Genomic DNA, 20121 nt, shown 5'->3' with positions numbered 1-20121 from the left:
TAATTTTTAATCTGAATATTCCCAAAAATGATGCGCTACATTCATTCTTTTGCATTTCATTGCGTTTGCTCACTGCAGGAGCATTCATTTATTTTTATAGAATTTTATGACAGCACTTATAAGATGTTGAGCTGTTCCTAACGATAAGTAGGCTCTGATGCGTGGTTCTCGGGAATAATAACAAAAAAAAAACAGGAGAAGAAACTACAGGTCGGGGATTCAGGTGAAACAAAAACACAATAAGCTCAAACTACCCAGCGACACAGCTCTTCACAACCGTAGGATTGAAGACACGAAGACTCCCCACGGGTCAATCTTAGACGTAGTTTTATGCCATCGTTCCCTAGAAGTTTACAAAGTTGCGTTAACCCTAGGTCGTTGGTGCTCTTGAGGTGTTTGATTTCCAGATTTGCCCTGCTGCGCTGCGCTGTTTTGTTGCCATTGCAAACTGCATACATACGTGGCAAGCCCTGCTTCTTTAGAGAAGTAAGAATATTGAAATTTTCTCGGTACGCCACTTTTAGAAACTGAAGAACTGTACATTATTAACAGAAGGTTCCTGTGTTATTGTGTTCTTTTCTGTCGTTTATCCATATTCTAAGTTTTCCAACTGATTATCACATATGTTCATTCCAAAATAAATTCAAATGATTACTTTTCCAAGTTGAATTTCAAAGAGATAGGAAAATCCTTGGCTGGGATCGATTCCTATGTAGACACTGCACCAGACATTCGGATCGGCAAAGCTGCTGGCATTCAGGTGAGTTTCCGGATTGGTGAAGTCCACCTTAATCCATTAAAATATGAGGAATTACCAAAACAGGCTTCTTCCACTATTTGTGAACGCAATAACACGTCACACGTTTCTGCATCAAGCAACGATGCTGTGTGAGGAATGGTGCAGAACCAAAACCCACCTGCAGCACTGTGATCGCCCAATCCTGAAGATTGGTCGTTCTCTCTATTGTTCTCGCCACAGTCGCCGGATCACCTGATGCCAACGCAGCTTTGATCACCTGAAAAGCAGAGTGGAACCACATTTCCCCGTTTAGAAGAAGAAAAACGTCCCGATGTTTGCAAATCCGCTGAGCAGAGTGGGAAGCAGACATGGATTTGTGGGTCGTCCATAACGCAGTAGTTGTCAGCTAAAATACTCAGCTCCATCGTCAGTTTCTACTTATCAGGCAGAGAAACTTGCGTCACTTAGGATCGAAAACTAACTGAACCCTTCTAATCTTCATAATCATGTGCAATTTTTCCGGAATTAAAGTTTCTCCAAATTATGGATAAAAATGCTAATTAAGTGGGGAGACATTGAAAAACAGTTTTCCGTCTGTTTACCCCACTGTAATTCGAATTCGATGGTTTAGGACAGGTGGGAGCTAAGTCCCGGGAGACATCGGGAATAAAAATGGAGTTAAAAATTGAACTTAAAATATGTTTGAAACTTCTAGCAAGAAACTGAAGAAGTATGTGAACTAACTCCTCATAACCGAGGAAAAAAATCCAATATACTCGATAATGGTCATAGAACGGCGCCCGCCAATTCATGAGTATTAGATATCCTCCTCCTCAATTTTTCTTAAGCAAAAGATATAACTTACGATTATCCCACAAGTTCTTATTGGAACGCGAGAACGAAGATGATTTTCTAGAACCATCGCCTCCCAAATTGATATGGTAGTCGACCTCAACAATAGTGGCTGGATTTCCCTGAAATAATTCGACTTTCAAACAATTCAATTCTTACTACACGCTCAGTGCAGAGGTTCAAATCCTGAACATTTCTTGACGTTTTTGTGCACCGAATTTTTTCACTTTTGTAGATAATGGGGAGATATGAAATGCAGCCATCAATCAGCTAATTTTTGTCAACGTCGTTTGACCTCGTTACCATCGGTCACTAGTACAACCCTGCTCACTCCCAATGTACATCCATCCTCTAGCAGTGCCTGTTTTCTATCCACTCTTCACTAGCAATACTGTATCTATTTTTCGACCATCCTTACAGCAAATCCTTACCGTGTACAGCCGAAGCCGAACATTTCAATTGCTGGGAGATTCTTTCACTAGGCGTATACACATACACTCTCTCTGCCAAGCACAGACTACCTCTTCTCTCTAACTTTTCCCAATCAATGGCTCATCACCCTCACACGTTTGAACACATTCGGAGCCTTTATGCAAATATTGTGTACTAGCACTCATTTTCTGCTCTTTTTTTCTAGAAATCTGTTGTACATTATCAGTAAAGAATAAAGGATAAAGTCTCTGGCGTTAATCAATCCGCTTGGGATGGGCCCCCATGTTCACTTCAATTTAGAATCGTTTGAGGTTTACGAACGTGCAACTGGCCCATACAATGACTTGCGGTGGCTAGCCGATGTGTCAAGTCGGTGTTTTTATCCTCCCAGACAAGTCTGGTACCAATTTATTTACTCCGGATGGATGAAGGGTTTGATGAGCACTAGGGCGGACTCGAACCGCCGATCGATCAGGAGCGGAACTTCTAACCGCTATACTACACTTGCATTAGAACCTCGTTCAGTTTTCCAGCCGGACGGAGCTGGTAAGGGTCTCACCACGAGTGCAACTGCCAACGCAACCGCACCCAAGCAATTTTAGAGTGACTGTAACGGAGAATTTCTACATTATGAGTAGATTCAAGGATTGCTGACTCTTAATCCGAATTTTAGTATTGCGTGGTCTGATGCATGAAATATATAAATTCCTATACATATAAATATGTAAAGGAATTTAAGGGACAGAGTGCACGACTAACTCACAGTTATGCAAAAATTGTCTCCATCGGTTGCCACACCAGCAGTTGCCCATTTCGTGATACCGATCCCTGTTGTGACCAACCATGATGTCGGTGGTGCGGACAAATCACATTTTCCTTCAATGAAAAAAAAATGATAAGAGAACTCAGAAAGACGTCAGAAGTCGTATCTTCTTCTTAAAAAGCCCGGTACCTGCTGAACGGATTCCTATGAATAGTGCGCAGATCGTTAGCACCTGCAATAGCCACGCCATTGTTCATAAATGATAAGTTATCACCAGTAGGCTTCTTCCAGCAAATTCCGGCTGCATGTTCCGATATGAGGTTCTTTGCTAATTTAAATATTACATGTACTGGAAAAGAGTTAATAAAACGACAAAATTAGAAACAAATCGAGATGGAATAGTGTTATTTTTCACTTTGGGAGAGAAGTAAGAGTTTCTTTTTCAGAGAAAAAGTTAGGATTGGAAGAAGGTTAGGACTCACATTTATTTTTCAATACTCAACCAAGCAAACATTTTATGCTCTTGTGTGTCTTTTATGTCTGAAGATATCTTTTAAAAAGTAATATGCGAGATGTTTGTTTTGATTTTTTTGGAGGTAGATTTTCACTTCCCTGTTTCGCTGAAAACGTACGCCACACCCTTACACGCCTCTCCAAAAAGCACTGAGCTCAGTAAAAGTGGTGTTTGCTCGAGCAGCCTGCTCCCTCTCTGTCCACGTGTTGCACCATACGTACATATGTCTGGTCTTCCATAATTACTGAATAGAACGTAGCTTTAGTAAACAAAACCATGCGGTCCAGCGCAACGTTCGCAAACCGGACGCGGCAGCGGTTGCCTACAAAAGCGAAGAGTGCGACGAGTTCAGCGCGCGTTATGCGATCATTCGGCAAGTTCGTCGCGATCCTGCTGATCGCCGCGAGCGATGCCGCCGTCTTCAGACGCGATAAGCGGGATGTCGGTGAGAATTTGACGTTTGACACCTGTGTTTGGTTCCTGTAATTCGTATTATTTGTTGAAATATGGGCTTCTTGTGCTTCTTAACCAAAGTTAGTTGAGCTAAAGTACGTATGCAAATTTTTGTGCTTTAATTTTCCAGAGCAAAAAAAAAAGAAAGTGGTGGAATAATAGGTTCTAAAAGATGCTAGGAACTTGGGAAAAGTAGGATTGATTCCACTCATAATGAAAAAAAAACCTGTCATATGACTCGCAGAATCTAAAATAATTTCATCCTTCTTGACTTTTTAAATGTTCATTAGGATTGCACATATTGACTCGTTGCTTCAAGTTGTCACTTTCATTTTTTTTTCGACCACTGCATACAGGAACTACTCCTAACTTTACAATACCATTTCGATTATTTTTATGGTGGCAGTAATGAATAACAATAACCCATATTAAAACTGCCAAACAGAAAACCTAGAGTGAGAGATTAAATCTCGCTAATTCTGCTCGAATTTCAGGAATGATCATAGTGATTCATCTATTTCATAAGGATCATTATAAATGGCTTGAGAAAATGTTTTCGAAAAATTTAATGTCAAGATAAATTTCCTAGACCTACAATCATTCACTTCCACATTGCCTTTATTTTTATCTGTCGGATTTAGCATTCATATAGTTTTGATAATTGTCACATGTTCAGTTCCTCGTAGTTTGGAAACCTATGACAAAACTAAAGTGGAAGAACTTTAGTTTCAACCTGTTTTGAAACTAAAGTTCTTCCAATTTAGCTTCCCTCCATTCTCATTCTTGGACTTTTGCTGACGATTACTGAAAAAAGAAGAGAGAAATGCTTTTGCTGGTTAGCTGGGAGTGTTAGGAAACTGGATATGCGAAAAAATGATTAGCAAATATTGTCCCTCGTTAACCTGCCCAAACTTTATTTTCAATGAATCTTTTTTAAAACCCTTATATATGTGTGAGGAAGCTTTTATGAGATCCCACAGGTTCTGTCCGATGTGTCAGGTTGATTTGATTAGTTTATAGATTTTTGCAGTTATTTCTCAATGTGGTGCATTGTTACCTAAATGTTTTGCTACTAGTAGTTTTTTTTACAGTGAAGTACATCCTGAAAACATTTTAAAGCAAAACGTGAACGATGTCTTTAGAATCAAACAACGAAAATGTAAAACTCGAGGGTTGTTTATTTGTGGCATAAGGTTTTATAGAGCAGTCTGGTCCTTTCTTTTTCTGCTTCAGAATTACACGACAGAACATTTCTGCCATAATTTTACTCATTTCTGTTACTTTTTCTTATTCTTATTGACATTTTTTACGGTATCCACGTCGGATGTGACGTCATAACGGAATAAATTCCGAGAAAGGGTTAGGCAGTTCCTGACATAGAAAAATCCTACAAGTAATATCAGCCATCTGAAAATTTGGCTTCTTCCAAAAAAAAAAACGAAAAATTGCTCCATTATTATTATTACGAGGCGTTCACTCATCATTTCAGTGCCTCTTCTTGCGTCGTGCAACACGTACACGACATGCGCTCCTCCAGCGGTGTGCATGAGCGGTCAGTGTTTATTGTTTGTTTCTCTTTGCTTAGTATGCTGTTTGAACCAATACGATCACAATTCACGTCCCATGTTTCCGGATGTTTCTCCATCACAGCACACACCTCGTTATTTGCTCAACATTTCTCACATTTCCGCCCGCTTCACGCGGACGAGTTTTGCGTTGCTCCATGCGATCTTCCGAACGTCAATTCGGCATTGACATATCCGGGCCGTAGTTGCTCCTGGGTATTTGCGCTGATCGAGCATTTCCGGATCGTGTACATTGCGTACAGGAAGATTAAACGCGCCTGAGAGGTCCCAGCTGTAAATGTCCTAGCTTTTAGCAAAACTCCAGGGAAAAAAACAGGTTTTTTTTTTAAATTTTCAAATATCATCTAGGCAAAGGGTGGCTGTGACGAAGTGGTAGGTCTCGCTGCGATGGTGCGGTCAATAGATCGAGACCTTTCTGGAGTTAGCCCAAACTTTCATCCTTCTCGGATCGATAAGTTGATAGCGGGCTTGTCTGGGAGGATAAAAACACTGACTTGCTACATAGAGTAGTTCTCGTAGTACGTACAGCGCTCGTAAACCTCGAAGGATTCTGAACTGAAGTCGAACGCGTTGATGCATCTCAAGCAGATCGAATTATGCCAGACACTTTATCTTTTTTCATCTGGGCGAATATCTCTTCTTCCCTTGAAAAGATCGTAGCGGGATTTTTTCCGAAAGAAACATTACCTTAACCAGCTTGCAAGTAAAAATACAGAAACATTTCTATATTTTTATGTAGTTGAACTTATGTTTCACATTGTCTTACTCAGCTTTCTTTCCGAACTTTAACACCAAATCCGAATTTCAGGACAATGCCAGTGTATGCAGCCCTATGTCGCAATGGACTCTTCCTGTGTTTCGGCGTATCCAAGGTGTCATATTCGATATTCAATATGTAGAAGGTGTAACATGATTTTGATGAATAGCAGCAGAAACGCGAAAGATCTCCTGAAAATCCAGGAGTTAAAACTGTTAGGAACACTCGAAGGGATCGATTTGCCCATCGAAGGATTTTTTTACGCATATAAGAATGTCGACATGAAAGCGCACAAGTCGAATTTCATAGTTCGCACAACTCACACGGCGCAAAGGGGTGATTCGTCGTGTCAACTGATCACTCAGCCACTGTTGACAAACATACAAACCGACTTTTTTGAATGAATCGTAATTATGAAGAATAAATAAATAACGTAAATAATTAATACGTAATTTACAATTTCGGATTTATTTACACTTGTAAAGAACGTGCTTTTGAGAAAAAATATGTAATTAAACTGATAGAACCAAAACTTGAAAAACAAAACGTGAGAAACACCAAAAAACAAAAAGTAAACCGTAAACCTAGAAACGAAAAAGAAAACAAGCAGTTGTGCACAGCGAACAGTACCGCTTGTGATGAGTTAGTGTTTGCAAAAATGTTCAAGTGAAATGTTAGCGCTCCATGATGGTTTTTTTTTTTTGAATTTTTTGGATAAAATAGGCGGAAATCTCAAGAATATCTGTGGATTGATTGTTCAGGATGATGTCTCCAATGCTTACCTCTCATGTGGCGCCAACTTACCTGCTGCCTCAACAGGTAGAATAGATGATACTTTGATCTAAATTGGAGATTATCTCACTCTTCGATCACTACATCTTTTGATAACTGAAAAATCGCATAGAAATTATGTCTTCACTTTTTTCAGGCACTTCTCCACTACCCGACTCACGTACAAGGTTCTCATTTCTTCATTTCCATGACAGTGTTTATTTAACAATATTACGAGTCACCTATAGACGGCGAAGAATGTGTTCGAGCGGGTGGGCGCCAGAGATTGTTCTTGCACTGCTGCAGCGCGTCGCACCCACCCGGTTGAACATAGGAAAAAGCGAAAAGAGGGAGGCACTCCGAAACTGCTCTAATCGCTAATCGTTAGGGCGCAAAATCGTTCTTAACTGTCGGATGCCTCTCCCGTTTAAGAAGGCGATGGTTCATGAAGCGACAACTCATCATTGGAAGTGGCTAGCAAAGCCATTCAGAGCCCTAAAACCTAAACATTACTCCCAGAGGATCAATGATATGTAGGCTAACGTTATTAGCTAAACTCGAATGAAATGAATTGCTCATTGGGGCGTCCGAATGGATCATCGGCAAATCGCAGGCGGAGGCGGGGCGCAATAGAAAACGTCGTAAGGAACCGCATTCCGACTGCTTACAGTGATGCAGGAAGAGATGAGCAGAACACCCCTGTATTCATAATCTACGACCCGATATAGGTATACTCCAATGAAAATCTACGCCAGATTTTTGGGGTGATGCCTTAAATTAGCAGTTGGATTGGAGCAGTTTTGGAATGGTCCTCATCAGGTCCCTTTTTACCAGAAAAAAAAGATTACTAGATTTATTTTCAGCAGCTCCAGCACCTGCACAAACTGTTTTATACCAGCCGCCGCATGTAAGTACTTTTCCTTCGTTTTTTTCTCGAGAACTGTAAGGAGTCATTGATTTCACCTCAGGTTGTTTCCTGCAGTAAGGTCTTTTCATGATGCTTAGCCATTAGTGACAGAGTTGTCATTGGATGTGGATGATACGTAGTTCTCGTATTGTAAAACATAGTTCTGAGGGCAAAAGCATCATCTATGAAGGTTCTAGTGCCAAATTAGGCCCTCTACGACTCACTTAAATTTTTATGTGTGGAAAACTGGGTAGAAATCCACCTTCAGCTTTAAATCCAATACTTGCTTCAAATGGAGCACAAATGTGGAAAAAAGAAGCGGAAATGTAGACTGATCTTATCTTCAGGCCGTTGTGCAACCAGCGCCACCACCACCGTCTCCACAGCTGCGACAACCCTTGGCATCACTTTCAGAACCGCATCCTAGTATGGCTACTTTTTGAAAGCAGTTTTGCATTAGTTCTTGGTACTTTTTCCCCACGTAGCTTCCAATCACTGAAAATAGTTTAAAAAACGCTTTTCTACCGAATAACTACTTGTGAATAGGTTTTGTATGAAAAAAGTGAGTTTTTTTTTTTTGAAATTACAGCGCTATTATGCAGTAGTAATCATCATGAAATGATTAGCAGCACCAAAATGTCGCGCAAAATTGAATAGAAGACTCTAGGACCTAAAAATATCTTTTTTTTGCTAAGCTTTTGCCTTATTCCTCGACATGCACCACACAACACATGAAATGTCAGCGATTCCCCAAGAAAACGAGCCATCGACAGCACCATTGCAACCTACGCAACCTACGCAGCCTACGCAACCTACAGCCACTACCTCATGGCCGAGGTTTGTGGAAATGGATTTTTTTTTCAAGAAGTTCCATTAAAAGCTAGACCAGATTCCAAAAGAAAGTAAATTTAAAATTCAGTACTCTTTTCCACAGGTTATTTGACGTCCCTTCAATAGCCTATCCAGGAGAATTTTGCCAACTTCCGCAAACAGTTTGCGTCGGAGGAAGCCTTTGTGTGGATGTTAGTTATTCTAGTGGATCTATGGATAACTTTCCGCCTTCAAAGTACCTGACTAGTTCCGGGAAAATAATACTTGTTTAGAACATATGCGTATGTCGTCGAGGAGAAGAGCCTGTAAATGGACAGTGTGAAAAGATAGAGGTGAATGTTGTGTTCCTTCATTCACTACAACAATTACAAAGTAAAAATTCCTTTAAGAGATATAAGGATTTTGTGTGTCTCAAAGAGCTTATGTACTTGGTTGTAAACTATAGAATACAAATGGAAAGCTTTGCTAAAACATTTTCGGAAGAAAAGAATTTGAACGCTTCAAACTTTTTCTTGTGAGTGCGCCGTAGTTGCTATGGCACTTTCTTGTTCCTCTCCTTTGCCAGTGGTACCTTTTCAGCCAAGTAATTTTGCCAAGTATTTTTCAGCCAGGTATTTTTTTTGTGTAGCCTATAGAGCGACTTGCTTGGCCAGCCGATTTATCAAGTCAGCGTTTTTATCCTCCGAGACAAGTGTGGTACCGTGTTATCGACCTCATGAAGATGAAATAAATCCTTTACCGACTGCGCTACGCCCACCCTGACCTTTCGGAACCACCTTACCATTACTTTGGAACCGTCGTAACATTTGCACATCGTCGGAACTGCACTCATTCACGTGCAGCACTAATCTTCCCATTTCACGATTTTGTCTTTAATGAATTCGTAAAGCCCGAATATGCCCCTTTGTCACTTCTATTGTAAACTTGGAAAAATAACACTTAAAATCGATCTGGAAACATTCTATCCCGTTCCTATCAGCAAGTAAAAAAACTACATTATTTATGGAATGAACAAATATATACAAAGACACATCTCTCCGAAAAGGAGAAGTCACATGGAGGGCTTTCCTTCCAATTTTCAGGAGATATTACGCGATAGATGGAACTCGTCTAAAGTCGAATTGCCTTTGTCTTTGAAAAACAAAGACGGGAGATTGCGCTGGCATAAGTGCCTGAACTGTATTTTTGTAGAATATTTGGTTATATTTCGGAATCTGGTTGCACTAACCTTTCAGAATTTATCAAATTACTTCAAGTATCTACATAAAGTGAAATTTTACGCTTGAGGTACCACTCGTGACCGTCACTGAGGCATCCAGTACTGTGTTGCCGACCAGTGGAACTACAACGGCGGAATCGACGACTAGAGCAACTACTCCGGCTACTACTACCTCAGTCGCTACTAGCACGGCTGCGGCGACAACAGTCCCAACCACCACTGTGGCCGTTGAGGCAACCACCACGTCAACTACATCTTCAACAACTGTTGAAGTATAATGTTGTTTCATATTATTATTATGGATCATTAGAACGAAAATCGCGTCTTCATACTTTTCAGTCAGTGTTTATAGTCGGCGCCGAATATGTTCAAACAAGTGCTTGCAATGCGCTTCTAATTAATACAAAGAGAGAAGAAGAGAGACTGCGTGTCAGCCAGCGAAAGAGCATGAGTTTCTGCAGACGCGTCGCGCATACCCGGTTGAACACATTTGGAGACACAGCTGATAATGACTGGCTGTAGCTGATAATGACACACTATATTAGTACTGAGTGCACCAAAATCACACCACTACTTTATTTTTTTCTATTTCTTGAACTTTAACATCAACAGTTAATATACGATAGGTCGAAGGGATGATAAGCAGAGCGTACTGGCCTTATTCATATATGGCGGTGCGTTCTAAAACATTTATATTTATCATCATTTGCCCTTTTCTTCTCCTTATTCACCCACAATATTTTTCAGCTTTTCTCATTGGTAACTTTTTCTCCTTCGCTTCTGTAAGATTATAATATGTTCGATATTTTGTTCAGGACACCACAACCACTACCTCGCCAACCACAACCACAGTATTTATTGGCAGAATAGATCCAATCACGTGAGTCGTAGTCAATTACATCCACTTGAATTTATTAAAAAGCGAGAGAGAAAAAATGGGTATGCAGTTTCTGATGCGTCACACTGCAATATTGGGGCTTGCAGAAAATTGAAATTTCGGATAATGTCATGAACATTACTTTGGAGGGCGGAATAAGTTTGTAAACGCATCGTTTTTTCTCACTTGTCCCGAAAGATAAAGTTGATAAAATTGTGTCCGGTTCCCCTCGTGTATGCTTGGGCCTATTAATAATTTGGGGTTTCCAGCCAAGCGAATCCATATCGTTGTGTTAGCTGCTGTCAACCGAACGCCCGTAATTGCAGACCGCAAGTGATTCGGATCAATTTTTCGGTAATTGATTGATTTTGTTGTGATCACGATGTGCCTCAACTAGTGTTAATACTTTTCAGTATCCTACGTCTAGAAGACGTTGCTTGAACAACGTTGACTGCCCACGATGAACATTCTGTAGCAAAGAGGTTTGCCGACGATGACCTTGAGCAATTAGAAGATCTTGGAATCCGTGTGTATCAAAAAGATATATGTACATTTGGAATAATTCTTATTGTCGCAACAAGTTCAAAAATTTTTTGTATAACTTGGATGTTTCGTGCATTTACACATATAAAATTTATAGTTTTTTTAGACACTTTGATGCTTCATTCTCACATTTCTACACCGAGCAAATAATTTCGCCGTTAACTTTGGTCTCGGAATTACCTTTTCCTCTTTGGTATTTTTAGTGTTGCTGCAGGGTTCTGCATAAAAGACGCTTCCAAAACATAGGAATTTGATAATAAAAGGTTTTCGAAGCCACTTCTTTTCTCTTTTTTCAGAATATTTTTACTGGAACATATAAGAAAATTTCAAAAAATTAGCATGTTGTTCAAAATTTTCCAACGTAGACCTCCTACCTGATTTCCAAATGAGAAAAATCATGGAAAGATTCGAAGGTTATACTTAGTGTGCCTAACTTTTTTCCTCAGGATCCAAAATGATATTCTCGTTCGTGATGCTAAACAACTTCCCTAGATCAAAGCATCGCATCCATAAGGTGTGAGAAAATAGCTCATGACACAGCGCGCCGCCAAAAACGTTGCACTTTCGGCGGAAAAAAAAGTTACACAGAATACAAATGCGCGTAACTCGAATAAGTTACGTTTGCCTTTTCTTTGCCTTTTCTCAGGGCATGTTTTCCCTTTTCTCCCTAACAAATACTGTTCAACTTACAGTAGACTTACAATTCATTGCATCCGTTGTAAACCTTCAGTTCATTTTCTTCCTCTTTCGTTTTCCTAGTAAATAAAGAATCATATTCACCGAGCTGCTCTTGCTTATCAATTCCAGCACAAAAATAAACACAATAGAGATGAAAGCAACGGAGAGCTCTTCAAGATGTTCTTCCGCTACAAGATACTATTCTCGTTCAAAAACAAAACAAATAAATGTATTCAGCACTTAGCTAAAGTTTACAGGAGGATCCATCCCATGTATATGTTTATCCTCGAACAAGACTGCTCCTACTAAGCCACAGTTTGTATTGTAATTACATTTTAAACTATTTTTGTTATTGTCACTGCCTGATAAGAACTATCAACTATCGAAGTAACGGAAATAGAGACGAAACCACAGAAAGCCTGACTTTTAGGAAATCTGGCCATCCATTATGCATGAACGCCAAAGGAGGAGTCATAATAAGTAAGTAAATATAATAAGTAATAGTAAGTCCTTCGAAGAAAGCTTGCCCTTTGAGTTCCTCAGAAGAACCAGTCATTTTATTATTATCAATATATCATGACTTTTAGCTCTTTTAAAAGCTCTTTTATTGTTGATGTGAGCTCTTAACACCTCATCAATTCATCATTCATCAACTACAACTAGCTACTAATCTACCTATTAGTTTTTAAATCCATGATGAATCGATGATGAGTGGAGAAGAATTTTCTGAACAGAAATTCTTCCCAAGAAATTAGTCAGGTTAGAGAAACTTCCGTTTGCAACAAGGCACACGTCGCATGTTCCCGCGTCTGTTCGCACCTCGTAAATTCTATGCGTATCCATTACCTTCGCGCACGAATCAACGCAAGAACTTTTAGCCTCTAGAGACGACGCCAATAATAGGCAGTAATTTGCAGTTCACTAAGGCGGTTTGTTACCGCAGTTTGGCTACGACTTCATGCCATCAAAACTCACCTCACACATCATAATCGGCCGACCTCAAATAAAAGCAGCAGTAACATTCCCAGCACCATCATTTGAGAACCGTCTATTCTTCTCGATATGTGCGATGAGAGTCTGCCCTGTTTCCTATTTTCTCATCGTGTTTTCTTGTCATTGTTCGATTTTCTTGGTTAATTCCTTGAGAAAGTTGCTCTTCGTTTAGGGTAATTAACATAGAAATTTGACTAATGTACTAATATTAACAGCGAGACATTGAGACAGCTTGAACGTCGATTTTTTTTCGGAGTACAAACTGACATTTAAAGAAAAGATCTCTAAACAATTTTCAAAGTCAGAATCCTCTTCCTAAGGTACCAAAGAAAAAATTCGCGCAGGGTTGCCCAACGCGCTCCTCTTGCCTTGGGCTAAGTTGGTCGTCCAAAACCTTACTAAGCAGATATGTTGATAATATGAAGAGTTCTGGATGAACAAATTTCATAGGAGGAACCTCCTCCATCTATAGAAGGAGAACGATATGTTTGTCGTGTTTATCCGCCGCGAGAAAGACTGCGCCAGATTCCTTTGACAATACGTCAAGTGCTGGGATTCTTGTGCTGTCTCAGACAATATGTTCTCCTTTTTTTTTTCTTTTTTTCTGTGCACCATTGAGGCATGTGAATAAATAAAAAGATAGAAGTACATGTCTATGTTTATATTAGAGATTGAACCCAAGAATTGCTTTACCACGACGCACAATACGGAAGCGATCCTATTAAAGTGCACCTGTACTTTTGTCCTCTACTTTTTTTTGTGCTGCCCACTGCTGTAAACGATTTCTCAACGCTGAATTCGGAAAATCGAAAATTTCCAATACCGCAAGCGAATATGTATGTACGTAGCGTGAGAGATATCGTCAGGTAATTCTTCGCTAACATAAAAAACAAGTTATTGCTAGTTTTTTTGTGCGCTTTGTCATTTTATGTGCATTTCAGGAGCCGCTCTGGAAAAAGAAACAAAACTAAAAAGAGCTATTACGCATTGTTCACTGCCACTATGTTGTTTACTACACGTTTTTCGGAAGTAGAGGGAATAATTTGAGACTTCTTGTGGAAAGTCAAGTGTTTTTGTCGGGCAAACTCTTGTAATTCTAAATCATTTTGCACAGTAACAGTCTAAGTGACAGGGTTGGAAAAATCCAGAAAATTCATGCAGCACCCTTCAGCCACATAATATCTCTGAATATCTCTGTTTTGCGAAAGTTAAACGATTTTATACTGCTTCTGAGAATTTCAGCAGTATTTTTGTGTTAAAAGGGGTCCACTGAAACAACTAAATTAAACTAACAATAGAGAGCGTGGACACTAAGACAATGCAAATAAAGGGAAAGGGAAAGAAAAAGGAAAAAAAAAGAAAAAGAATGAAAAAAGAAACGGCAACGGTTTCAAACAGATTTCTGGTTACATTTTGATATATGTAGTTTCAACACGGTTCCGTTCGCATAGGTTTCGCGAACTTTGGAACAAAATTTTTAAAAGCATTGTGCAGAATTCGTTTCCGGAGAGACCACTCCCTCATACACTATTTTGTAAGTTACTCAACCTTTGAACTCAGATCTAGCAGTAGACAAGTGTCGTTATCCAATATATTTTTGTTTGTGTCCCCACTATCTTTCACTTCTCTTAGTATTGTAATTCATCTCATGTTCCATTCAATCTACGAAAAAATCGAAACATCGCTTTTTCCAGAACATGCATGCCATGGAATCAACTTCACTCAATTCTTCATTTACGTGGTCTGACTACTCGATCACCGAAGACGAGGCATACGTTTACTGCCGTGTCGGCGCCGCCTCAAAAACGGACACGAAAGAAACATTCTGGAGAGCGAATTCGCCGAAGCCAACCTTCGAGAACTGGACGAAGGCCAACCGAGACAGTGGATTCGCCGAGAAAATGCTTGTAAACGAGGACACTTACACGCATTTTGAAGAGGATTCAGTCGAAGGCGACGAGAAACACGGCGAAGACGAGGTGGACGATCACAACTACTACAATTTGCTACCGTTTCAAACAGGAGGCAAAGAAGATCATGACTACACTTATCCGGCTTTCGATAGAGAAATGCCGGTGAACGTGAAGCTCCTGAAAGGGAATACTGCTCCGAGAAGGATCCGAGCGAAATTTCGACGAAACGATAGTCAGCTGAGCGGCATCTCAGCAAGGACAGTGATAAATGCAGGTTTGTCTGTTTCCTCGTTGGTTTCATTGTTTCATCGTGGATTTTATCTGTTCTCTGGTTGCAAGATGCCCACAGCTACAATTCTCGAGAATTATAACAAGGTAACAACAAAGTAACAGAGTTGACTTTCTCTTCGAAACTCATCTTGACCATTCCTGATGGATCCAACTAAGCTGAGAACTAAGTATGAGGCTGCTTTTATAATTTGAGGAATAGGAATTTACAACGAGAACTTTCAATCTGACACCTTACATTTTCAATGCGAGGGCGAGAATAGAAGCTGGCCTAAAAACTCGAAACGGAAGTTATATATTTTTGAAATTGAATACATGGCAGACAACTTCTAAAACTAAACTTTCTGATAAGATGGTGTTGCAGTTCGTTGTGGAGACCGAAGCGAAGTGTTTTTGAATAATGACGCTAGAATTGAATCAGTACTCTTTATGTAAGCTAGGAGCGCAAGAAAAACCTAAATCTCTTCTAAGAATTGGAATCGGACATCGAGAGTGAAACTAGGAGAAATCTACACTGCATTTTGTTTTCGAGTCGATCAAGATATTGGTTGATCTAAAAAGTCCGTAAGTTAATATTGGAAAAACCCCCATTCGGAAATTAAGAGGAAACTTCTTCTGAATTTGAATAGATCATTAGACTGTTGTTTCGGTCCATTTCGATAGAGATTCTAGAAAATGAAACTACTGAAGGAAGTCGGAAAAAGAACGGCTTCTGGTTGTCTTCTGTCTCCTACAGAACCCGAAGCTGAAGATGAATATCAGATCCTACAGGAATTAGGCGTTTCAGCTCGTCCCTACCGTGGAATTCAAAAAGAACCTACCACTACTACCCCAATTCACCTGAATACGCTGAGCCGGAGAAAAGGCTGCTGTGTGGAATGCAGAGAAGAAGAGTTAGAGAAACTTGACACATGCCCAAACGCTCACAAAGTTACCTACGAGAATTTGCACCACATGAAGGAACTCGACACTATTGAGCTCTATGGTATGTCATCTTTTAACTAATACACTACTAAAAAACGTATAAAGAAAACCTTCAGGTCGTTTGATCTTGACCGCAATGATGGAGCTACGTTCGGCACCCGGGGGAATGAAGCGAACAAAAGCATTACAAAGAAAAATCGAGAAAATCCTACGTCTACAAACAGAGATCGACTTGGGCAGTCCACACGAGGATTTTGAGACGACTATCAAACAATTTGGTGAGTTGTTGGAGTGGAATTGGGCGGGGCGATGGGAAAATGTCCATGGGCGATTTCTTGCAGGCAAGTAACAAGTCATGGGAAAGTAGGATAGACGAATAAGTTGCTCCTGGTGCATTGAGAAAATGATTTATTAAAGGCATCACCCCACGAATCTGAGGTGGTGCAGATTTCAGGTGGAGTATTCGTATACAGGATGGGAGACTACGGAGAGAGGGGTGATTCCGTCCATTTCTTTCTAATTGCCGTAAAAAACGGCCCGGAAGATACGGCTTCATTCGTTTTGGCGCACCATTTTGTACAAAGGGTTCGATTGGAGTGCGCCAGTCTTGTGCGGCTCCGCATCTTCCGGGCCGTTTTTTACGGCAATTAGCAAGAAATGGACGGAATCACCCCCATCTCCGTAGTCTCCCACCCCGTATACGAATACTCCACCTGAAATCTGCACCACCTCAGATTTGTGGGGTGATGCCTTTAAGTACCAGCGCAAGCCCTCCGGGCTCTCGGTTGGGAACAATGCATTTCAAACAAAGATACTGAGATAAGCCAAAATTAAAGAAGCTGAGAAGTTAATCCGTAAAGATGATGGTTTAAAGGCCCCCACGAATCTAGGGTTTTACAGGTTTCAAGCGGGTAATGCCTATACGGGGTCGTGGATTGTGGGAAGAAGATGATTCCGTTCATCTCTTCCTGTATCAGCGTAAACGGAAGACCGGAACACTGTTTCCTACGACGGCTTCTGTTGCAGCGCGCCACCTTTGCGCTCTGCCGGCTGCGATTGTTCGAAAACCCATTCGCACGAATCGCAGGAGGGGGCCGGGCGCAAAGGTTGGCATTGCAAAAGAAGCCTAAGCCTGTCCGCAGAGTTCAGAGCAGCGTGGGCGCGCGGTTGGCGCCTCTGCGGTTTTGGTGGTTATTGACTGTTCACGACAATGCGCTCAATAAACACCAAAACCGCAGATTCGCCAAACAGCGCACCCAAGCGTCTCTGAACTGCGCAGCCTCGGAAACAGTTCCGGAGTCGTCCGTTTGAAGGGAGAAATGAACGGAATCACGCTCTTCCCTACAATCTACGACCCCGTATGAGCATTACCCGCCTAAGACCCGTACCACCGCAGATTCGTGGGACGATGCCTTTGAATGGGAAAAAAATGTCTGTATCTTCTTTTCAGAAACGCTAGTAGAACGCCGTCTACGAGCCATCAACGACATTTCACCGACATGCTACCAAAGAATCGCCGATAAACTGTGCTACACACAAAGCGCTGCCAGACGACAAAAACCGTTGTTTGTTCGATTAGGATCGATCCGCAAAGGGATCCTGAAAATGTTAGGAATCTAACTGTGACCAGTCAAACAAATGAACCCGGTGTATTCGCTGGCCAGAGCATGGGTGCACTAGCACTTCTATTGTTTTTTTTTTATAATTATGAGTAATATCATTTATTTCTTTTGTGATGTATATTATTAGTGCACACTTCATTATTTATTTTATATAAAACTAAACCATTGTGTTGCTTATCGGACTCCAATTGCAAGTAATTCCCCTGTAGTTGGAGACAAATTCAGAGAAAAAGACCTATGAAGAGCAATGAACTAATGCCTTGACAAAAAAAGTAAGCACAAGACTTCGAAAATGACAAGACGGAATGAAGAAATTGGGTATGAAACCTAAAAATGCACTACGCGAATCGTAAGATGTGTTGAATTGACTTGACGCGACGCGGCAGCCGCGACGCACGCCCCTTCTCTGCTTGACGCGCGCTTCCTCATCGTGCTAACCTGCGCCTTCAGTCAAAGACCCCCTCCCTCCTCCACACACTTTCTGATAACCGCACATATTGTGCATCAGTTAAATAAATAGTTAAATAAAAAATGTTAAATAAAATGCAATAGTTAAGTTTAAAAAACCTTTCCCTTCTCCTCCCCTCGTAGAAAAAAGATTTCTTCTTGAGCTCTGTTATTAGGAAGGAAGTTATCGCAGAACTGCAATTTCACTCTCTACAACCGCCTTAATCGTTGAGCTGAAGCAAGAATGCGCATATGATCTACGACCGCATCAAGGTCCAGGAAGAGTTGCTAAACCACTGCCGGCAGAGCTGACGTATTAGCATGACCTAATTTATTGTTGCCTCTCTTGCCAATGCTGCAAACGTCCTAATCTAGTGGATTAAGCTGTGGGCTATCCATGAACAGAAACTCTTCTAGTCAGAATGTATGGAAATTGTCGAGGAGCTACTTTCTAGGAAAGAACATCTTACGAGTAGGTGCGTAATCGTGCTGGAATAACTATAGGTTCCCTAAGGATGAATTCTCCTTCGAGAGCTCCGCCATCCTTGACAAAATCCAAACAGACACTTCCCGAAACCCTTTGAAATCAAACTCTAGTCTTATTTAATTGCCTTTGGAGTTGTGATGTTCTCTAACGTGAAATGCCTCTGCCTCCCAAATGATAAGAATGTCGCTGGGATTCTTCAGCATCCGAACGCTGCAAAGGCACCCTATAAACGGTGGATTTTGGATTATCGAAGAACATATGATCTCAAGTGGAGTGCGACCAACTCCATGATTTCGTGCCGAGACTGTTAGGATCTCCACCCGGATCGATCCGAAGAATATAGGTGGTTCAGTTGTAGATTTATTGCCGCAGAAAGACGATCACACACCCAACGAAAGCGAACTTTTAATCTATAAAGCTGAGTTACAGCAGGAGGGCACGCCCATGCACTACTCGAGTAGCAGTGGGTCATGACAGATGGCCATCAACGTCAACATGATAAATTTCCTAGTTGAGCTGTGAATTTGTTCGTTCATCTGTTGGCTGCATTTTAAAGGCAGCATACCACGAATCTGGGGTGACACAGATTTCAGGTGGACTGTCCGTATACAGGGTCGTAGATTATGGAGACCGGGGTGATTCCACGCATCTCTTCCTGAATCACTGGAAGCAGCCGGCCTCTGAATGCTGTTTTGTACGATCCCTTCTATTGCAGCGCGCCACTCTCGCATGCGTAACGTCCCTTACTGCCTATCGGGACAGTCCGAATTGATTTTCGACGAATCGCAGGAAACGGAGGCGGCGCAATGGGTGGAGCGTTGCAATAGATGGCGTCGTACAAAACAGCATTCTGGAGGCGGTTGTTTGCAGCGATGCAGGGAAAGATGGGCGGAACTACCCCCGTCTCTATAATCTACGACCCCGCATACGGATACTCCACCTGAAATCCGTACGACTTCATATTCGTAGTATGCTGCCTTTAATAATGTTCCTGCATTATTTGGACACCAGGCAGAGTTTACAGCCAAGGCAAAACCTTCGCGGAAATTCCACTCAAAATCAGTCGAAATCCAGCTGGAGCACGGCGAACACGGCGACCGGCCGTTTGAAGCAAAACACATCGTCCGCAGGAGCCGCATTTACGTACATCGCGCTGTCTGACGAAAATGCTGTCCTTTTTTGACGTTTCTCCGCTGTGTTGTGTTTTGCATCAAAGTTGGCTTATTTATTGTTCCTTTGTGCTGTTTAGTATTATCCCAGTTCGTATGAGCGTTTGTGACCGTTGTTTTATGAGAATCGATGTTCTATAATTGGCTTTCGCTATGAGTTAATACCTTGTATTTTGACTGGTTTTCTTTGGGGATTAATTGGTTTTTCTGTACCCTTCTCATGGTGATGTTTCCTATTTCGGTACTTTCCTATAGCGTTTCTAAAGTGTCCGGCTATCTGTGTACTTTTCATTCCTTTCTCCTTTTCTGTTCGTCTTTTTTTTCCTTGCGTGTTGCTTCTTCACTTGTTTCTTTCT

The 20121-nt window shown here is 41.1% G+C and overlaps 3 protein-coding genes across 5 annotated transcripts; 2 read left to right on the top strand and 1 right to left on the bottom strand.

Annotated features, from left to right (window-relative positions):
- Positions 1–643: 643 nt before the first annotated feature.
- RB195_002495 (uncharacterized protein) lies at positions 644–3036 on the bottom strand (the record flags this gene model as incomplete). Of its 2 annotated transcripts, XM_064199786.1 has the most annotated exons (6): positions 644–787; positions 918–1016; positions 1108–1145; positions 1605–1713; positions 2787–2899; positions 2976–3036. In XM_064199786.1, the coding sequence occupies 6 exons, from the start codon at positions 3034–3036 to the stop codon at positions 644–646; spliced, it is 564 nt and encodes a 187-aa protein (XP_064055666.1). The 2 variants fall into 2 exon arrangements, with proteins under 2 accessions (XP_064055666.1, XP_064055667.1); XM_064199785.1 differs by lacking the exons at positions 1108–1145; positions 1605–1713.
- Positions 3037–3660: 624 nt separating this feature from the next.
- RB195_002494 (uncharacterized protein) lies at positions 3661–11165 on the top strand (the record flags this gene model as incomplete). 2 transcript variants are annotated; one of them, XM_064199784.1, is made up of 15 exons in its annotated part: positions 3661–3745; positions 4956–4964; positions 5243–5305; positions 6148–6211; positions 6858–6915; positions 7025–7055; positions 7731–7774; positions 8122–8200; positions 8470–8611; positions 8709–8796; positions 8878–8937; positions 9893–10096; positions 10640–10704; positions 10971–11055; positions 11115–11165. In XM_064199784.1, 15 exons carry the CDS (start codon positions 3661–3663, stop codon positions 11163–11165), a joined length of 1128 nt encoding a protein of 375 aa, XP_064055664.1. The 2 variants fall into 2 exon arrangements, with proteins under 2 accessions (XP_064055664.1, XP_064055665.1); XM_064199783.1 differs by lacking the exons at positions 4956–4964; positions 9893–10096; positions 10971–11055; positions 11115–11165 and adding an exon at positions 8995–9119 and having other exon boundaries at positions 10640–10694.
- Positions 11166–14612: 3447 nt separating this feature from the next.
- RB195_002493 (uncharacterized protein) lies at positions 14613–17660 on the top strand (the record flags this gene model as incomplete). Its single annotated transcript, XM_064199782.1, has 4 exons — positions 14613–15102; positions 15904–16101; positions 16157–16318; positions 17491–17660. The coding sequence occupies 4 exons, from the start codon at positions 14613–14615 to the stop codon at positions 17658–17660; spliced, it is 1020 nt and encodes a 339-aa protein (XP_064055663.1).
- Between the last annotated feature and the right edge of the window lie 2461 nt (positions 17661–20121).

Source organism: Necator americanus, chromosome IV, assembly GCF_031761385.1.
Source record: "Necator americanus strain Aroian chromosome IV, whole genome shotgun sequence".
Taxonomy (NCBI): Eukaryota; Metazoa; Nematoda; class Chromadorea; order Rhabditida; family Ancylostomatidae; genus Necator; species Necator americanus.
Note: the sequence above shows the minus strand (reverse complement) of the source record. Positions and strands in the feature narration are given on the sequence as shown.